Source organism: Zea mays, chromosome 3 (genome assembly GCF_902167145.1).
Source record: "Zea mays cultivar B73 chromosome 3, Zm-B73-REFERENCE-NAM-5.0, whole genome shotgun sequence".
In the NCBI taxonomy this organism is placed as follows: domain Eukaryota; kingdom Viridiplantae; phylum Streptophyta; class Magnoliopsida; order Poales; family Poaceae; genus Zea; species Zea mays.
This window is the reverse complement of record NC_050098.1, coordinates 10,952,335-10,974,380: the sequence shown is the minus strand read 5'-3', so window position 1 is coordinate 10,974,380 and position 22,046 is coordinate 10,952,335. Positions and strand designations below refer to the sequence as shown.

The 22,046-nt window shown below is 43.0% G+C and overlaps 1 protein-coding gene across 2 annotated transcripts; it reads right to left on the bottom strand.

The window, feature by feature from the left end:
• Positions 1-15,318: 15,318 nt before the first annotated feature.
• LOC100281408 (boron transporter-like protein 2) lies at positions 15,319-22,046 on the bottom strand. Of its 2 annotated transcripts, NR_158571.1 has the most exon segments (15): positions 15,327-15,650; positions 15,759-15,884; positions 15,965-16,114; positions 16,199-16,466; positions 16,586-16,908; positions 17,124-17,240; positions 17,320-17,415; positions 17,646-17,819; positions 17,940-18,106; positions 19,117-19,282; positions 19,355-19,493; positions 19,575-19,767; positions 19,851-19,933; positions 20,051-20,154; positions 21,864-22,046. NR_158571.1 is itself a non-coding variant. In NM_001365686.1 (14 exon segments), coding segments are annotated over 13 exon segments (2,013 nt in total). In that variant the 5' UTR covers positions 21,864-22,046; the 3' UTR covers positions 15,319-15,617.

Here is a 22,046-nt window from a genome sequence, read left to right as displayed (position 1 = left end):
AGGTCGATAGGAAGAGTACATCAGGGACGTGCCAATTCTTAGGAAGGTCCCTGCTGTCGTGGAACTCTAAGAAACAAACCTCCGTTGCCCTATCCACCGCTGAGGCCGAGTACGTTGCCGCAGGACAGTGTTGCGCGCAACTACTTTGGATGAGGCAAACCCTCAGGGACTTTGGCTACAATCTGAGCAAAGTCCCACTCCTATGTGATAATGAGAGTGCTATCCGCATGGCGGAAAATCCTGTTGAACACAGCCGCACAAAGCACATTGACATCCGGCATCACTTTTTGAGAGACCACCAGCAAAAGGGGGATATCGAAGTGTTTCATGTTAGCACCGAGAACCAGCTAGCCGATATCTTTACCAAGCCTCTAGATGAGAAGACCTTTTGCAGGCTGCGTAGTGAGCTCAATATCTTAGATTCGCGGAACTTGGATTGAAATGTAGCATACATGTGTTTATGCTTTTGATCATGTTCATTCTGCATTTTGTTGTTTAGTATGGTGCTCAAGTTGTACAAACACTCCCTGGACCTCACAAGTCCGTTGCAAAGTAATGCACAGTTTTAGGGGGAGATGTGTTACAACTTGACCCTTTGAGACTAACCATATGCTTGAGTTTGCTTGTTTTAGTCTCGAAGGAGAATTAAAAGGGAAAAGGTGGACTTGGACCATGCAAGACTTCCACTGCACTCCGATGAAAAAGTAACTCTTCCAAGTTCATCTTTAAACTCTTATTGCCCATTTGCTCTTAATTGAAGATTTTGGTGAGGCAATGGGGTTAAAGGGCCAAGATTGATCCCGTTTTGGTGCTTGATGCCAAAGGGGGAGAAAATAAAGGCCAAAGCAATAAATGGATCAGCTACCACTTGAGAAATTTTGAAAATAGTAGATTAGAGTTTTTGGTTTGTTAAAAACTCTTTTGTTGGCTTCGTGTGGGAGAAGTTTTGATTTTGGGAAAAAGGGGGAGTTTTTGAATCAATTTCTCTTGGAAAACCTCTCTTTATGTCTCTACAAGTGGATTTGACTTAGAGATAGGTTTTTGAGTTTGATTTGCAAAAACAAACCAAGTGGTGGCAAAGGATGATCCATATATGCCAAATTGAATCAAAATAAATTTGAGTTTTTATTTGAAGTGATATTGCACTTGTTCTAGTTGCTTTATGTTGTGTTGGCATAAATCACCAAAAAGGGGGAGATTGAAAGGGAAATGTGCCCTTGGGCCATTTCTAAGTATTTTGGTGATTGAGTGCCAACACAAGTGCTTAGATGTGAATCTATGCCCATGGATGAACAAAGTGCAAATCAAGAGTAAAGGTATGTTTCTAAGCCTTAGTACATTGGTTTTGTGCACTAATATTTTTGTCTAAGTGTTAGAAACAGAAAGAAGAAGAAAAGAAAAGAGGTGAAAAAGGCTTGGCTGTGTACAGCCAAGACTCAGCTCTGTCTGGCACACCGGACTGTCCGGAGGTGCACCGGACAGTGTCCGGTGCGCCAGGCTGACTCGGCGCGAAGTGGCCGCTCTCGGGAATTCGCCGACGACGTACGGCTAAAATTCACCGGACTGTCCGGTGTGCACCGGACTGTCCGGTGAGCCAACGGTCGGCCGGGCCAACGGTCGGCCGCGGAATCTGCGCGCGACACGTGGCCGGGCCAACGGTCGGAAGGGGGCACCGGACTGTCCGGTGTGCACCGGACATATCCGGTGCGCCAACGGCTCCCAGATCTGCAACGGTCGGCTGCGCCATTTTAGGAAGGAGATCGGGCACCGGACAGTGTCCGGTGTGCACCGGACTGTCCGGTGCGCCCGATGACAGAAGGCAAGAATGGCCTTCCAGATTTGTGCTCAACGGCTCCTAGCTGCCTTGGGGCTATAAAAGGGACCCCTAGGCACATGGAGGAGTACACCAAGCAACCTTAGAGCATTCTTGATCATCCACACTCAGTCTTTGCGCATTCGTTTGTCATTCTCAGTGATCCGAGCTCCGTTCTAGTGAGAACTTTGAGATAGTCTTTTGAGCTCGATTCTTGGCCGTGTGTGTGCGCATTTTGCTGTGGATTTGGGTGTGTTGCTTCCCTCCCTTACTCCGTATTTCTTTGTGAATCTCAAGTGTAAGGGCGAGAGGCTCCAAGTTGTGGAGATTCCTTGCAAACGGGATATTGAAAGGCAAAGCAAAACACCGTGGTATTCAAGTTGGTCTTTGGACCGCTTGAGAGGGGTTGATTGCAACCCTCGTCCGTTGGGACGCCACAACGTGGAGTAGGCAAGCGTTGGTCTTGGCCGAACCACGGGATAACCACTGTGTCATCTCTGTGTTTGATCTCTTGTGGTATTGTGTTTTGTTGAGACTCCTCTCTAGCCACTTGGCAATTATTGTGCTAACACTTAACAAGTTTTTGTGGCTATAAGTTTAAGTTTCACAGGATCACCTATTCACCCCCCCCCCCTCTAGGTGCTCTCACCTTAACAACTATATCAAGCTCTATAGTGCTTGGAAATCTGGGAAATTAAATTAAAATACAATGAAACACAGATAAATTAATTCTCTACTCTCACCTCATGCATAAAGTTTTACCTAAAGTAACATGAAGATATATAATATAATGCATTTAAGTCTTTTTGGCATATAAGACACCACAAATTGAGATTCTATTAGTAAGAAAAAGACCTTACCAAATAATTTAAGACTAGAAATCTCAGTCATACATTGCTCAACCAGATGTTAGCACATTGCTCTCTTTGTCGCTAAATGATATGAAGCAAACAATGAGATAAAGGACATGTAATCGCTAGCAACACGAAGTTGCGAGTATACCGAGACGTTATTTTGAGATTTTTTTCACAATGTTGGTGTGAAAAACCATTATGTGTTCCTGTCGAACCACTTTACTCATTCTATTTAGGACCTCTATGCTTGTGTTGCATACATCTCTTGGAATTGTAAATATTTAGTTGCTGCATTGACTCAGGATAGTCCTTTGACAAGTTTAGTATACATTGTAAGCTAAATGGTAAAGGTCGGTCCTAAATGAACAAATACCTTGGGTGTATGTAGCCGAACTGCACTAGATTCCGCCCTTTGGCATGCTTACCATTATCTACCTCTGATCTACCAGAAGTGAGAAGAGTAGATAAATAACTATGAAATCCCACATCACCATAGAGCTTGAAGCTAAATTAGACATTAATATGTCCTTGGCCCTCGGAGCCAGAAGAGCCATATGTCTTAACCACTAGACCACTAGTGATGATAATTTGTGATAAAACATAAATGGAGACCAGATGCATTCTCCCTAGTCTTGATGAATCATCTGTATGAGAGTAGTACTACCTGAAAGCTCTCTTGTGGGTTTTGGTGTTTGGATGACAACTCAATTAAAGGACTAACAAGCGTGCTAAGTGTTGAGCAGGTGCTTAATGTAAAGCTAACAGGGTTCAACACAAGTGAACAAGTGTGATGGTCCAAGAACTAGATGATGGATAGATAATGGGCATCACAAGTAAGATGGACATTGCATAAAGTGAGACTCGGGTGCATAGCTCGGAGACAACTGATCAAGCCAAGGATGGAGGCAAGAAGAGCTTCGAGGTACCAAGTGCACGGGAGAAGGTCAAAGAGGCTGAGGAACCCAAAGCCGAGGGTGAAGAAGAAGACTTGCAAAGTCAAGGGTGATCAAGTTGAGAACAGCTATGGCACATCAAGGATCACTGCATAAGGACGTGACTTACAACCAATGGGGAAACTTCTATAGTTATGTGGTGTAAGTCATAAGGCTCAAGATCAAGCTCTAAGAAGTGAACAAGGTCACTAGAAGAAGAACTAGTATCAAAGCCAGAACTGGAAGCAGCCCAAAAGAGCTAAGTGCACCTTGATCCTTAGTTTGGGTTGTTCCTAGTTTGGAGATATTCTATGTGACCTTTGCAGGATGTTGGAGCTCAGAAATGTCAGTGTAGATCAAGTTAAGCTGACTTGATGATTTATGAGTCCAACATCAATCTTAAGCATGTCAAATGCTAGAGAGGTGAAAATCCAAGAGAAGGTATGTTTCTGGACTTAGTACATTAGTTTTTGTGTACTAACATATTTGTCTAAGTATTAGAAACAGAGAAAAGAAGAAAAGAAAAGAGGTGCAAAAAGCTTGGCTGTATACAGCCAAGACTCAGCTCGATCTGGCACACCGGACAGTGTCCGGTGGTGCACCGGACAGTGTCCGGTGCGCCAGGCTGAACTCTGGTGAACAGGCCACTCTCGGGTTTCGTCGACGGCGTACGACTATAAATCACCGGACTGTCCGGTGGTGCACCAGACAGTGTCCGGTGAGTCGTCTGCGGCGAAGTCGCCGCTCTCGGGAATGCAGTCAACAGCGATCGGCTAAAAATCACCGGACTGTCCGGTGGTGCACCGGACTGTCCGGTGAGCCATCGGTTGGCTGGGCCAACGGTCGGCCGCGCAATCCGCACGTGACGCGTGGCCGAGCCAACGGTCAGATGGGGGCACCGGACTGTCCGGTGCGCCAACGGCTCCAAGACTGCAATGGTCGACTGCGCCAATTTTGGAAGGAAATCGGGCACCGGACAGTGTCCGGTGGTGCACCGGACTGTCCGGTGCACCAACCGACAGAAGGCAAGAATTGCCTTCGGGATTGCTCTCAACGGCTCCTAGGCCCCTTGGGTCTATAAAAGGGACTCCTAGGCGCCTCCAATAGAGACGTGTGTGCAGCCAACAAGTGTAGACATCACTCGGATCAATTCTTTCTCTCCCTCTCATGTATATCTCTCTAGTTTGTGTAGAGGCAAAGCTATAAGCCTCTAGAGAGTGGAGAAGTGCTGCTAAGAGCTAGAGCATAGTCTTGAGCATATTGTTACTCTACCGGAGTGCTGTCAAGAAGATTGTAAGCAGCCGTGATTCTGTTGTAACTACCTCAACATAGTGGAAGGCTCTATCTGTCTGACTGACAGATCTGAGCAAACGGAGGAAGGAGTTGAAATAGACTCCAAGCCCAGGTGTGGCTAACTCCAACGAGGACTAGGCAAGCATTTCAGGCTTGGCCGAACCTCGGGATAAATTCCTGTGTCCACGTGCTCTGCTCTGTGTTATGTGCTGATTCTCTGTCTTATTCAGCTCTTACTTCTGCACTTCACTGCTTACTTGTGGTACTAGCTTTCTTTGAAGTGCAGGATATGCTTAAGACAGGAACTTCAATTCCGCTGCAACCTACTCGAAGGGTTCTTCACTCCACTGCGATCCTGTCTTCGAGTAGAGTAAGATTTAAGTTTTAAAGTGTTAATTTTATTCACCTATTCACCCCCCTCTAGGCGACATCCAGGTCCTGTTCCCGGGCCAAAGGGAACTTTCAATTGGTATCGGAGCTAGGCCTCTCCAGTGTGGGCTTAGCCATCCGGAGATGACGATGTTGTCACAAGAGGTAACTGTAGAACTTCTTTTAGGCGATGGTTCTAATTACAAATCTTGGTCTGTCTCTATTTATAATGCTTTCATGCATGTTGATCCTGATTTGAGACAGATCTTTAGTAAAAGTATTTTTTCCTATGATATTAGTAAAAATCCTTCTAATGCTGAACTAAGATGTTTATCTCTCAATCACCGTGCTTGCAACATCTTAGTCGACTCTCTTTCTAGAAGTGCTTATTTTGCCATCATGAGTAGTGATAGTGATTTATTTGTTGATGCTCATGATTTATGGAGTAGAATTAAAGGAAAATATTCTGTGGCAAATTGTGATGCTCCTACTCCCTATATTACTTGTGATACTAACCCTTCAAAGGGAGAAGAAAAGTGTTGGGCACCAAACGATGAATCCACCTCGTCGACAGGTTTGTTCTCCACTAGTAATAAATGTTTTATTGCTAACAATGATGGTGGAGACGAAAGCCATGATGAGGAGGAATATGAGGATGATAGCGAGGATGAATCTTCATCACCACAAGGTGCATTTTCCTGTATTGCTTCAACTGACATTAATGACAGGGAAAATGAGACCGATGATATGGAAGAAGAGGAGATTCGCCGTTTCTACATCCATCTCAACAAAGAGGACAAAGCACTCTTGGTTAAGCTGCTGAGAAGGAACAAGGAACAAGGCGAGATGCTTCTCAGGCTAGAGGAGACACTCATCAAAACAAACAACAGCCTGGAGAAGATGACCAAAGAACATGAGGAGCTAAAGTGCTCTCATGATGATTTGGTCCAACGATATGATTCAATTTTATTTGAGCAAAGAAATAATGATGATGCTTTATCTTGTGTTTCTCAACTTAAAAAGGAAAATGCCATGCTTGAGAGACAAGTAGAATTGTTAAGTCATGATAAACTTGCTCTAACTGAAAAATATGATTTATTGTCTTGTTATCATAATAATCTCTTAGATAGAAATATCATGCTTGAAGTTGCTCATGAGGTTGTAATTACAAACTTAAAGTCATGTGAACCTCATTCTTGCACAAGTGCACATTTGGATAATATATCACCATGTGCTAACCACTGTCGCTCAAAAGGAAGCGAATGTTTGAATGAGCAACAAGTTGTATGGTCAAAAAGGAATTTGCTTGGGAACAAGAAACAAAGACAATTAAGGAGAAGACGCCATGCTCAACTTCCTCAAGATATCTGCGAAAACGTGGTGAAGAAGCTTGAGGAAGGAAAAACCGCAGCAAGGGTCAAACTCCTTGAAAAAGACGTTCCTAAAGCAATAAGTGAAGCAATCAACATAATACAGGAAAAAGGTAATGATTCAATTAATCATGTTATTTGCACTAATAATTTCTCTATATCCTCTAAAAGTAACAAGAGAAGAGGAAAACGGAGATGCTTCAAGTGCAAGGCATTAGGCCACCTCATCGCATCTTGTCCATACAAAGACAAGGACGAAGGGATAAGGAGATGTTTTGGATGCAACAACAAGGACCACGTGATCACTTCATGTCCGGTCATGAAGAATCAAAGATGTGCATTCTCCAAGATGACTCTCACCAAGGAAAATGACAAACAGCAAGCGTCATGTCAGGTTGAGAGATGTTTCTGCTACAAGTGTGGTGAGCGGAGTCATCTATCCAAGGTATGTAATAAAGGTAAGGTTCCTAAGCAAGTGAATTTGTCTCAATCTCATTCGCTTAGGAGACCCAAATCATACACTTGTGCTAGATCTATAACGAGATCACCTAGAACTAGCACAAAGACTATTTGGGTACCAAAGGCACTTTTAGTTGAACGTCATGGACCCATCCCAAGATGGGTACCAAACTGTGCTAACTAGACCATGCAGGTGCCTTGAGGTGGACTGGAGACCATGGGAGAGCTTAAGACGGTTAACTCAAACTCTATACTTAAGCTGTTAATTGTTTTGATGTTTATTCATTTACCCAAGGTTGAATTATTATGAGACACTAATCCCATGTTCATCTCAAGTGAAATAAGTTGTAGAAGTCCTTAATCATTATTGGTGAATCAAGCAAAGGACCTTGATTGTGCATCTGGCTCTCCAAAGGACGGTACATGTGCTTCTTAAGTGCAGTATCAGTATTACTCTTAAAAGTTGATTGTCGTGCTATCTGTCCTTGGAGTAGTTACGCTTTTAAGACTGCTCGTGTTGAACCTTGTTAATAATTGATTCATGATTTCAAAAATCATTCATGTTTGCTTAATCATGACTGGGTGCTCTATAAGTCATATCTTTTGAACCATTCATTGGGTAGCTTATCATTTGAGATATTTACCATGATTAATCCTTTATGTGTTCATGGATAAACCTGTATCGTTTTGTAAATCATGCTATACGTGTGTAATGAGTAACATATGTGTGCAAGCATGACATCTTGTTTAGTCCATGTTCACATGATTACCCTATTTTGGCAATATGTGTTATGCCTCTAATGCACCCTCTCGAGCTATGAAGTGCATAAACAATAGGGAACTTGTGGTAATAACTGGTGCTCTCATGGCCATACAGGTAAAAGGCAAAGGTATGGAAAATGGAACTATGCAATTTCATTAAATATCTTGAAGTTCCATTGATTGTGATCATAGCTATGTTCTTGCATTTCATTGGTAGTATCTTGGCTTAGGTGACTTATGCCTTAAAATGTTGTTTCTCTTGGTGTACCTAAGAAAATTTTTCTTAATCTTGATGTGATTAGACATTGTGCTTTATGTGCATGATCTTGTCGTTTTCAATTGGCATATATGGAAATGATTATCATGTATGAAGCATGCCTAGATTGCTTGTAACATGTTATACTTCTTGAGGCATGCATTGTTGTATTAAGTCAACCTTTCATTTGGTATTCAATTGGTATCTCTTTGTGATGAAATTGAGAGTATGTCTTGACCAAGATATGTTGTGATCCCCTCTAGTTCTGAGAAAGCTAGAATGTGCAAAGTGCAAGTTATTCAAATACTTGATGCACAAGTTTAGGGGGAGCACACATAACTTGTGTCTTTTGAGACTAATTGTTTCTTGAGCTATCTTGTATAGTCTCAGGGTGGAAAAGAGAAGATGAGCGAGAAATGGAGCAATCAGGACTTAGGTACCTCTGTAAGTCAAGAAATTGGTATCTTAAGTTGTGAGTAATTGCATATTTTTAGATTGCTCATGCTCTATAATATTTGGTGATACTAGATGCTTATCCTTAAATATCATGGAGCTATGATAATAAATGACTTTTCAATTGGTAGCCATGATAGTTTGCTTCAATTGACATCGTTTAGTAATCACTAGAATAGAAGCTTCATCTTGTGCCACAATACTATAACTTGCTCTAAGCTTTGTGTCTTAGCAACAAGAAAAGGTTAGGATAAAGAATCAGGCACAAGTGTGGAGAAGCTCCCGAGAGATTAATACTTTCAAGATGGGAAGTACATCACAACATGGTAAAGGTACAAAAGGAAGTACTGATCTTTTTGCGTATATGTATCTTACTCAAATGTTGGTAGTGCATATGTTCAATAAGTAAGGGGGAGTTTTGATAGTGTGTTTTTCCTCCTTAACACCCTGCTGTCCCTTGACATCATCCTATGTTCTTGCTTGAATATGGTTTTGGTGTTTGATGTCAAAGGGGGAGAATTTGTGCGTTAAAGCTTATCTCAACCTGAGAGGAAAGCTTATCCTAAGGGGTGATGTGTAAGCTTGAGCATAGTTAGTGTGTTATTGTGTTATTAATAATTCTTATCATATGCTTCTTGCAGTATTATATGTGTTGCATCATATGGACTAGTGCGTCCGCTGCTATGAATTAATTGGCATGTTCATTCTGAAATAGATAGTCATGTGGATAATGGTGCATGTGGTTAATGGTTTAATGGTGCTTTAAGATAGTTTTAAATTGGTATGGTGCTTTAAGATTGTTTTAAATTGGTATCTTAATGGTAAATAGTGGTAGGCCAAAGCTAAGATTTTAATGTAAGCTCATATTTAGGGGGAGCATTCTACAATCTTAGAACTCAAAATTTGTGCTTTAAATTTCACTCTTATGTAAGCTTTAATTGTGTTGCCATCAATCACCAAAAAGGGGGAGATTGAAAGCTCTCTTGTGGGTTTTGGTGTTTGGATGACAACTCAATTAAAGGACTAACAAGTGTGCTAAGTGTTGAGCAGGTGCTTAATGTAAAGCTAACAGTGTTCAACACAAGTGAACAAGTGTGATGGTCCAAGAACTAGATGATGGATAGATAATGGGCATCACAAGTAAGATGGACATTGCATAAAGTGAGACTCGGGTGCATAGCTCGGAGACAACTGATCAAGCCAAGGATGGAGGCAAGAAGAGCTTCGAGGTACCAAGTGCACGGGAGAAGGTCAAAGAGGCTGAGGAACCCAAAGCCGAGGGTGAAGAAGAAGACTTGCAAAGTCAAGGGTGATCAAGTTGAGAAGAGCTATGGCACATCAAGGATCACTGCATATGGACGTGACTTACAACCAATGGGGAAACTTCTATAGTTATGTGGTGTAAGTCATAAGGCTCAAGATCAAGCTCTAAGAAGTGAACAAGGTCACTAGAAGAAGAACCAGTATCAAAGCCAGAACTGGAAGCAGCCCAAAAGAGCTAAGTGCACCTTGATCCTTAGTTTGGGTTGTTCCTAGTTTGGAGATATTCTATGTGACCTTTGCAGGATGTTGGAGCTCAGAAATGTCAGTGTAGATCAAGTTAAGCTGACTTGATGATTTATGAGTCCAACATCAATCTTAAGCATGTCAAATGCTAGAGAGGTGAAAATCCAAGAGAAGGTATGTTTCTGGACTTAGTACATTGGTTTTTGTGTACTAACATATTTGTCTAAGTATTAGAAACAGAGAAAAGAAGAAAAGAAAAGAGGTGCAAAATCTTGGTTGTATACAGCCAAGACTCAGCTCGGTCTGGCACACCGGACTGTCCGGTGGTGCACCGGACAGTGTCCAGTGCGCCAGGCTGAACTCTGGTGAACAGGCCACTCTCGGGTTTCATCGACGGCGTACGACTATAAATCACCGGACTGTCCGGTGGTGCACCAGACAGTGTCCGGTGAGTCGTCTGCGGCGAAGTCGCCGCTCTCGGAAATGCAGTCAACAGCGATCGGCTAAAAATCACCGGAATGTCCGGTGGTGCACCGGACTGTCCGGTGAGCCATCGGTTGGCTGGGCCAACGGTCGGCCGCGCAATCCGCGCGTGACGCGTGGCTGAGCCAACGGTCAGATGGGGGCACCGGACTGTCCGGTGTGCACTGGACAGTGTCTGGTGCGCCAATGGCTCCAAGACTGCAACGGTCGACTGCGCCAATTTTGGAAGGAAATCGGGCACCGGACACTGTCCGGTGGTGCACCGGACTGTCCGGTGCGCCAACCGACAGAAGGCAAGAATTGCCTTCCTGGATTGCTCTCAACGGCTCCTAGGCCCCTTGGGTCTATAAAAGGGACTTCTAGGCGCCTCCAATAGAGACGTGTGTGCAGCCAACAAGTATAGACATCACTCGGATCAATTCTTTCTCTCCCTCTCGTGTATATCTCTCTAGTTTGTGTAGAGGCAAAACTATAAGCCTCTAGAGAGTGGAGAAGTGCTGCTAAGAGCTAGAGCATAGTCTTGAGCATATTGTTACTCTGTCGGAGTGTTGTCAAGAAGATTGTAAGCAGCCACGGTTCTGTTGTAACTACCTCAACATAGTGGAAGGCTCTATCTATCTGACTGACAGATCTGAGCAAACGGAGGAAGGAGTTGAAATAGACTCCAAGCCCAGGTGTGGCTAACTCCAACGAGGACTAGGCAAGCATTTCAGGCTTGGCCGAACCTCGGCATAAATTCCTGTGTCCACGTGCTCTGCTCTGTGTTATGTGCTGATTCTCTGTCTTATTCAGCTCTTACTTCTGCACTTCACTGCTTACTTGTGGTACTAGCTTTCTTTGAAGTGCAGGATATTCTTAAGACAGGAACTTCAATTCCGCTGCAACTTACTCGAAGGGCTCTTCACTCCACTGTGATCCTGTCTTCAAGTAGAGTAAGATTTAAGTTTTAAAGTGTTAATTTTATTCGCCTATTCACCCCCCCTCTAGGCGACATCCAGATCCTGTTCCTGGGCCAAAGGGAACTTTCACTACCTGTTATTGAAGCCTGGTCCCCAACGGCGTGACCGGCGTTGTTTCGCTCTTGCCAAGCTATTGTCACCATTTGCTTAATCGAAAGCTTAGCAATCATGTGATTTTTCCCAGATAAAAGGAATTCTTGGTCTTGTTTGTTCTATTCCAAAGCTTTTCTTTTTACTGAACAATGAAGAGATTGAAATAGTGCTATATAGAACAATTTGGTATATAATATGAGGAGAAATGTTTGCCCTGCTGGCAGCACCACAAATTATTAACTATTCTTATAAATTCTCTCTCAAAATTATAATACCTAAATATGTTGCATAAATCGATACCCAATTTCAGAGCAGTATGAGTAATTGGGTAAACCATGGGCAGTGATAAAAATGAGCTGAACTATACATATCTGCATATAAAAATATTTGCTTGGCAGCATTGACCTGATGCCGTGCACTTTACTACCATTATCTACACACACATTTTCCTATGTGCTTAAAAGCACAATGCAACCAGTGAATGTCTTTGTGAGCGTTAGACCCTGATGGTCATTTTACCTGTTGATCTGAAGTCAACTAATGGTTCCAAACGACGAATGGTTTTCATGAGCCCCTGAAGGACCCTTATGGATAAAATAGTGTTGTGCATGTTAGTCTAAATCTTAATGATTGACTATGCATTTGGTAATAATAACAATCAGTGTTCTTAAGGCGTCGCCTAGGCGTCGCCTAGGCGACGCCTAGGCGTCCAGGCGCCCGGGCAAAACTGGCCGCCTTGCTCGCCATACCCGCCTAGGCGTCGCCTAGGCGCCGCCTAGGCGCTAAGGCGGTTGGCTGGTGCACTTGCTCGCCTAGGCGCCGTAAGAACACTGATAACAATAAGTTTGCAGAATTGTAACCATGAAGCAACTTGTTGTTGCGTGTCTTGCTGGATGTTGAGACTAACCCTTCATGTTGAAGGACAAATATGTAGTATTCATACTGCTACATTAATCTAAGTCCAAAGCTCACTGCATAAAACCCCTATCTGTAATGTGCATAAGATTTCCTAAATAAATCATCACAATAGCATACATTGGCCACAACTAGATGATCGTGGTTGGGGATTTTATCTGTATGCTTTTAGAACATCTCAGCATTAGGGGAGGAATGCCCATATAGTGTAATGCCTCAATATTCTATTAAACGCACAAAACCCAAACTGAACCTATCGTTCGGTGTGTACTCTTGTGTATATGGAGTTTGCCAGAAATTGTTGAGGAGTAACCATATTGATTTGAATGCTTCTACCTGATGTAGATGTGGATATAGCTGGGATTAATATCATATCCACATTTGACTTATTGGCATTTGATCTATTCTCGGGGACGCTTGCTAATATGATCCATCGGCCTTAGTCAAGCATATGTTCTGATTGCAGATTCATGTGGTCTGTAATAACTCTGCTCCGATTAATTCACCCTGATGGTGATTTGCCTCACGAAGAGGTTCATCTTGATGATGAAGTTCCTAGCAATGCGTGTAATATCATTGTACTGGGAATACGGAACAATGACTATTTCGTTTTGGGAAACGACGAAGATCATTATTAAATGTGGGAGACAAATGTGTCGACACCTATCTTGCCTCTCTAGATTGCAAAGGGATCCAAACAAAGTCCTAGGCATGAGTGCTTTAAGCTCTCTTATCGGGTCAATGATAAATGCAATCGAGGTTGAACCAATAATCGCAAAATGAAAGTCGCGAGCTTGAAGTTCGGACATTTATAGGCACTATTAAAATAATGTGTGGTGAATGTGATGGTTCAAGTGGTCTTGTAAGAGACTCATTCCACATATGTGTTGAATAAACAATGTTTCGCTATATAATATATCTAGCAAATGGCATGAATTAAAATATGCAATTAATAGGATTCTGAAGATCCATCATGAGATCCTATGAGGATTCATATCTTTGATTTATAAATATGCAACATATAAATCTCATACCGAATAATATATTCCTGAGAATGATCACTCTCTTATGTAGGGAGAATATCTCCTAGTTGAGATTATAGTTTCCAGATGGAATCTTTCCAGAAGAAACAAAGTCTGTGTTGAACACAAAAGTTTTGATAACCCATATAAAGGAATAAAGACCCATACTGACCCAAAAAGGAATAAGATGAGGTACCAAAGGACTTGAAGTTCACCAAATAAGCACATGTGCATTCCACGAGTTTTACTCATGGTATTTTCCACTTGATATGGAATTACGGTATCCTCTAAAGCCCTGATGGCAGAAACCTATAAGGTTTAGGTGTTACTGGCAAAATATCCCCATTGTGCCAGAATGATAGACTATAACGATGTATCTGATCGATGAAAAATCCCTGATGGATTACGATCTTTCATGGACTTTTATTACACCATCATAGATGTTGCAATGGATGAACGCCTGGAGCGATGTGTATATTTAGAATAAGTACTATTGCAACTATATTATCCCTTAAGTCCTATAGAAAGACATGTTACTTGCTTTGCACAACTATATATAAATTGTAGTGTAAGATAGAAAATGATTGCACCCTAACCTCATCCATTCTCATTATTTCAGATGAATAATGAGACATATATCTTGAAGAATATGCTTGAGTTATGAGGGATAACGACTTTGACAGATGTTACTTGCTTTGCACAACTATATATCTTGAAGAATGCTTATATTGATCACAATCGTGAGACAGTAAATATCATATTCTATGCCATGAAGGCGTCAACTTGATGATCAATATGTGAACCTTTATGAAAGTTTCTATCAAATATATAGATCGAGTCCATCAAACACCATCAATCAAAGTGGCTTATTTATGTCGATACGTGCACTTATCTCTTATATCCTAGAAGTGAGTAGAGAGGTAAAATTCCTGAAATAGTCCTTGCAAGGATATGCAATCCGTTTGCTAAATCTTTATGTGCATATACTTCCAGAAGAAGATGTTTTGCCTTATTGATACGGTTTTGCAAGGATCAGGGGAGCACATTTCTAAAGTTAGCCTTTATAGAAAATTTAATGGAATCTAGATCTAGAAGATCGAAATATGTCCTGATGACAGTTGTTGTATTTTTTTCTTTGGTGAGTTTTTCTGAAGTTTCTCACATGAGGTTTTTAACGAGGCAACAAAGTGCAAATACAATATGCGTCACCATGCACTCTTTCTCCATATTTTTCCACTGGGTTTTTTGGAAGTTTTAATGAGTCATGTGTTGGTCGCGGTATTCGTTCAAGGGGGGTGTTGAGAAACCCTAATGAAGGGTTATATGGACAACTACCGAATATGCCCCTGAGGGCAATCACGTCTCTATATATAGAACATGTACCCCTTATATGGAATAGAGAAGGGAAAGAGGCCAGAAACCCAACCCTATATCGTATGTATCGTGTGTTTCTTCTGTCGTGCTTATGAGAAGGGAGACGAGTCCTTTACAGCTTCTCGCGCCTAACCTGCTGACGGAAGAGAAGAGAGCGAAGAAGAGAGTGAATCTAGTGATCCGTGGTAATGTAATTATCAATAGAAAAGACTGGTCGTACAACGTGTCACTCACTCACGCGACATGGGCAGCGTTACCGCTGCTGCGTGCAGTGACGCCTACGCCGTGCCGTTGCTGCGGCCTGCTCTGCTTTCGTACTTTTTGTTCACAAAAAATCAACCGTTCACCGTCAGCTTCACTGACGCGATTGCAGTCAAAGAGTGCAAACTTGGTTACTACAGTCTATTTGAACTAATGACAATATATGATATTATTCTACTCCATGCCCCTTCGGCATTCCCCCTTTCATATCCAAGAAGACTTGTATTGCATCTCCTCTCTCCCTCTCTTCTTACCAATCGATCCTACGTAGTTTACGTAAGTCCCTGTTCTTACAAATCACCCCTTACCAACAGACGCGTTTGGGTCAAAAACCCAAGTACAACACTAGTAGTAGCAGTACATTACATAGCAACAGTATTCACATCAACGGAGTGCAGCTTGAGGATCATAATTCTACGGATAAAAAGAACACTTCGCCGTCTTCACAGGCTTGGCTGAACCGCACTTGAAGCAACCTGTAGTGTGGAGATGAAGCTGTTAAACAATAAACTCGAAATCCAAAGCCCCCTCTCTCTCTCTCCAAGGAAAGAAAAAGAAAGAGAAAGGCGTGGAATGTGCTTAACTCGAACTAGCCTGTGAAAATCTTCCTATGTTAGGCGGAAAGCAGCCACTGACATGCGTGGTGCGTACTTGACTACTTGTTATCCCAGAGAAAAGAAAAGAGCCCAAAAAATTCAACCGGTTGGCTCCTATTGAAGGCCAGCAGGAAAAAAAAAAGGTCAGAGAGTAAATCGACGAGCCATCTTCAAATCATATCTTGTTGCAGTACCATATGCGTGCTCACTGTCACTTGAATTGGTCTTTCTTCACGCAGGCTAGAACTTCTGTGCTTCAGCTCTCCGCGGTTGGTCGTGAGTTCATCCAATATCTCCGCATCAGGACGGCTAGGACAACTTCCTACTTCAGATGCTTCATCTTCCTGTGCATTGAACAACCAAGGGTCAAATCACACAAAACACCAGAAAATGGATTCCATGCGAAGGAAAGATTAATGAATGTATACCAGTTTGTGTTCAAGGGGGACCCCGTCAAGTTCTTCGTACTCAGCTGCATCGAGCTCCCTCAAGACGACGGGATCAAAAAATTTTGGGAGGAGATACTGCCTGATGACGATCATGAGGAAGAAAGGCACTGGGAACAGGATCCCGGCTATCGGTATCCACGTTATGCCGAAGCATATTAGGAGGTAAACCAACTGGAAGATCGTGAAGATGGTTACTGTTTTGGGAACCACTGACTCCACAAACGATGCATGGGGACCTTCAAGAACCCTGCAACCACGGCGTAATCGGATGATTAGTCGCAAAGAAGAAACACAGGCTCTGCATTTGTGCCCGTGCTAGCCCAATCCTTCATTTTGAAGTGAATTGCTGCGGGACAGAGATGTTACTTGTAGCGTCGGCTTTCTGTAATGAACAGAAGCTGTATCCTCTCCCAGAACTGATTCCCTGGTAGACTGTCGATGGCCATGTAGGCAAAGTAACCCCAGAGGACCGATGTGGGTATCATCCTGATGACTGGCATAGCTCCAACACACCCACCAACCAGTATGGACTGCAGCAGATTGCTCAGTCTCTGTTCGTTCACTCGGACAGGCAAGTGGGCTTCTATATGTTTGCGAGGGTCAAATTCTCTAGCCAATCTCCCTTCTTCGTCGCCTTCTTGCAGAACAGCATCCTTGAAGTTCTTCAACTCCCTGTCAACAGAATCAGTCTGAAAAGACAACGTGTTGAGCATTACCATTATTTTACTGGTAAGTTTTCCATAAAGAATAATATGGACAACATTTAGGTAGTAGTTAGGTATTGGACAAAAATTAAGGAGAACCCATATCTAATTGGCAAACGCGAATTGTTGTAAGATTCAAAAGCTTTGTTTTTTGTTGGCACATATAAATAAGTCAAGTAACAAGGAGTCAAAAGGCTCACATTCTGTTCGCTATCCATTTTGATGAAAACTTCTTCCATCTTGCCATATATTTCCAAACTGGTAGCACTTCCTCCTATGCTCTCCTTGGCAGTATCAACCATCTTTTTGCTTAGCAACTGAACTTGAGAGATGGAAATGTATGAGGAAAGCTGATTACGTTAGCAAACCACATGAATCGATTTGAATTTCACCAACCTGCCTCTTAAGGACAGCAAGACTTTTTGTGTGCATGGGAGACTGAGGAAGCACTCCATTAGATGGAGGGATACCAAGCAAACCGCAGAGCAGGACCTGGCATTTATATACCGTGAGAAAAGAAACTAACTAAACAGCCATAATATCTGAACTAAAAATGCAGACCAAGCGTCTTGTATCATTTCTATACTATAGTTGGAAAAGAAACCGATTGTCACACTTGGTCTGACGAATGTGATTGAGATCCCAAGAAACTGAGGTTAAACTTACAACAAAATGGACACTCTAAATAAACAATTCGTATGACAGACTCATGTGCCACATACCACGAATCCAAGGACCAAAATGTCATAGTGGTAGGCAGAAGGCTTCTTCAAATTATACTCTTTTTGCTGTGCCAACTGTGAAGCTACGCTGTGATCAAAGAAGTAAAGTCCTGCAACCATAAAAGCAGGCAGAATGGCTCCAAATATATATGCTGGAGGGACAGAAAACAAATCCTGGCAGTACACAGAAGAGAAAGCATTCAGAATCATGCCATGCAGGAAATCTCTATGAATATTTGTGCTTCAACGACCAATAATATTGCAACTCGGAATAATAAACAAGCGACTTATTACCCTTGCTGTGGTCCAGTGTCCCAGTGAACTTGACTCCCAGGGAAGTGGAGAAGAAAGCCTCCTGGGGACTCCTGAAGGCACCTTGCCTGGATGTAAATACGACAATCCTGTCCACACAATCACCATAAGTGGGACGCCGTAATCAGCTATGAAGCTTCTAAACCACCCTGTAAATGGCAAATCAAAGTGTATGGTCAGGTGCACATATAGCAGTACATAAGAAGTGAACTATCTATTAATGGCTTATTTAGAAATACTTTTTTTCTTAGATTTAAAGAACTCAGACCAAAATGTATCAGAAATCTCGGGAAAAAACGAAGTGTACAATCAGGTGCTGGTGCACGGACATCACCACATAAAAAACAAACTCTTTACGGAAGGTTTTAATAGCTTATTTAGCATAGTTTTTTGTCAGATTTAAATAACTCAGACCAAAATGTATCTGAAAATTTTAAAAACGTACTAGGAAGGTTTTCATTAGGAAAAGAAAATAGTTAATAGCACCCAAATTAAGGCTAAAAGAGAATTTGAACTTAGGTGGAGTGCAAGACCACACCTCCGACCTAACCAATAATACAGAAAGTAAAAGTGGAGTTGTGGTATGATAATAAAACATAAAGCTCTCAACACAATTCCAACCTGATGTGGGCCAGCCCAAACCAGGACGAGCCCAAACACAAATAAACTCTAGCATGGTCTACACGTCTAGTCCAAACCCAGGTCTGACATTCAGGCCCAATCCGATCGGCATTCAGTCCAAATGAGAAATATTCATTCTCTGTCCACTTTACACATTTTTATATTGAAAATCAGGCTTCATATTTATTTGCAAATATTAGCTGTTTGCATGTGTACTGTAGAAAGGTTGTGCCCAATGATTTAGATTCGAAGTGTGTTTTAATATATTGTGATAACATACCATAAGAGAAACTAAAGGTCAAAAACATACTTTTGAAGGATTATTCATATACGATTTCAGGGCTTCAGGGTTGGTCTCTCTCTCTCTCTCTCTTCTACATCAATGAAATAGGCATGTGCTCATGCCCGTTCGATAAAAAAAGGTTGGACTATCTCTAGAGTCTGGATCAATTGAATGGCTTTATGATACTGCACAGCAAGCTACACTCAGCTTTAGTTATAACATTACAGATGAAAAAGAGTAGAAATAGTGATCAACCTGTGCCATAGAGCCATGACCTTGCTCGCCTGGTCCTCAATGCAGTGTACAGCAAGCCAATTGAAAATATGACACCGAGTAGGCCATTGACATAGAGCCACTGGAATTGGTATATTGGTGAACTGCTGTCAGCGTCTTCGGGCACACTAAATTCACTTATCATCCCCTGCATTAGAGAACCCGTGTTAAATATTTCTGCCATGTTAGAAATAACTCGGATTCGCTAGTATCTTAGTACCTTGATAGCTTCTTGCAAGAAGAGAACAGTGATTAACATGCCAAAAAGTTCTCCTGCAATCCTTGTAAATCTGCTAATAACGTTGGAAGCATTGAACGTTGCCAAAAGAAACAACATGATGGCAGTCCAGATGCAGACCCTACAGAACAGGGAGGAAATGTAAAGTGCAGTTTATCTGAAAGCTAACATGGGTTCAAATGCATTCTATTTCAGTCATTACCATCCTGTCCACGCCAAATATAGCTGCTCACCCAGAGCTTGATGATTCTTGGCAAAATTGTAGAGATAAGTGTACATGATAATAGTTGGTTCGGCAACTCCAACAATCAACAAAGGCTGCCCTCCAAGAATTGAATGTATGATGCCACATATCGCAGTCGATGCCAGTGTTTCAACTGTTGAGAGTATTCCATCTATAACCAAAAACATACTGTTTTGTTACTATTTTAATGGTATACATGCCTAACTAGCATAGTAGCACCAGGTGAGGCCTTACTTGTTGCCGTGCTCAGTTGTGCTCCGAAGGCAATGACAGGGAGAGCAGAGGCAAAGAAGATATACATGGTAGGTGCCAATATCCTGATGGTCCATTTGGCAGCAATACAAATAAGCTATGCAGTTAACAGGAGTAGTGAACATGCCAGACACAGATAATTACTAATATCCAGCACAATCCTTCCTTTAGACGAAACTGACCTAAAGCCAGAGTGGAGTCCTGCAACCCAATCATGCTTGTACCAAGTGGCCCTTCCTTTGATATCAGTGACAACTCCCTTGAAGGGGTGTCTCAGTAGATCCATCTGAGTGAGGAAACACAACATCATATTTAATAGTAATAAAACGGAGGCCTAAATAGAAAAAAAGTGATATTAGCCTTAACATCGGGTTATCCACAAACAAGGTAGGCTCTTTTTTAGGGGAATAGAGCATTGGAGCCAATCACTACCAAAATAGCATAGCTGTCCATGAAAAAAAAGGCAATCCGGACAAACTTCGATATGAGAAGTTAAAGCCATCATATGCGTCTTGTGTTAACTTATATAATGTATGTAATGCGAGGTTCTGATTTTCTTCGTGCAACAACTTTTTAAATAACCGTTCGAACAATTTAATCCAGCAGCTATACCAAAACTAGTGCAAAATGCTCTGATGAACTAGAATTAGAGCACTAAAAACTGTTCCGGCGGAAAAATTGCAGCTCACAGTCTGGTCCAAGAGGTCCCCTCCACGGGTGGGACCCAGTCCTAACGCAGAGCAAGGAACGAACGAACGCACGGATCGATTTTTCCACGACGACTTTTAAGGAGAAATAACAGCTGTGCGCGATGCACGTCCAGAACCGGTCAAACAAATAAGTAAAAGAAGACTTCTACAAGAAAAAGGCACGCGACGCACGGGTGTGTGCGACGAATTTTCTAGCGAATACAAGCAGAAGCAGTGGAAAAACAAGGAGCACGAGATTCGGATGCTGGAGCCGTTTAAAAAAACACCACATAAACAGAAAATCGCTGAGGCGATCGTCGGAGACAGCCGCGAAAACCTCTGCAAATCCCCCACTCCCAGGGGGGAAAAAATCAATCTCCGGATGGTCGGAGTGAAACCACACACACCGGCGTTGGTTCTAAAAACACGCACATACACACATAGTGCAAGCATGAGCCAGTCGTCATGCATGGACGCATGCACACACACACACACACCGCTGAGAGAGAGAGAGAGAGAGAGAGAGAGAGAGAGAGAGAGAGAGAGAGAGAGAGAGAGAGAGAGAGAGAGAGAGAGAGAGAGAGAGAGAGAGAGAGAGAGAGAGAGAGAGAGAGAGAGAGAGAGAGAGAGAGAGAGAGAGAGAGAGAGAGAGAGAGAGAGAGAGAGAGAGAGAGAGAGAGAGAGAGAGAGAGAGAGAGAGAGAGAGAGAGAGAGAGAGAGAGAGAGAGAGAGAGAGAGAGAGAGAGAGAGAGAGAGAGAGAGAGAGAGAGAGAGAGAGAGAGAGAGAGAGAGAGAGAGAGAGAGAGAGAGAGAGAGAGAGAGAGAGAGAGAGAGAGAGAGAGAGAGAGAGAGAGAGAGAGAGAGAGAGAGAGAGAGAGAGAGAGAGAGAGAGAGAGAGAGAGAGAGAGAGAGAGAGAGAGAGAGAGAGAGAGAGAGAGAGAGAGAGAGAGAGAGAGAGAGAGAGAGAGAGAGAGAGAGAGAGAGAGAGAGAGAGAGAGAGAGAGAGAGAGAGAGAGAGAGAGAGAGAGAGAGAGAGAGAGAGAGAGAGAGAGAGAGAGAGAGAGAGAGAGAGAGAGAGAGAGAGAGAGAGAGAGAGAGAGAGAGAGAGAGAGAGAGAGAGAGAGAGAGAGAGGGAGGGAGGGAGGGAGAGGGAGGGAGGGAGAGGAGGCGACGCCAGAAGAACAGTCTGGGGACACCATGAGTAACTCTCCGAATCTGCAGACATCGACGCGGCATCCGGCGACGAGGTAACGCGCACATGGACCGAACCGAACCCACCCGATCGGGCAGTAGATCGAAGCCGTACCGTGTTCGAAGCGGCGCGGCGGCGGCGGCGGAGGTGAATTGACGAGGGAGTTGAGGCGGCGGAGCGTTTGGATCCGCAATGGCGCGCGCGCGCGCGCGCGCGTTCTCCTCTCCTCGGGGCGGCGCGGAGCCCTAGGCAGGGGGGCGAGGGCGAGGGCGAGGGCGCGGCGTGGGCTTTGTCGAG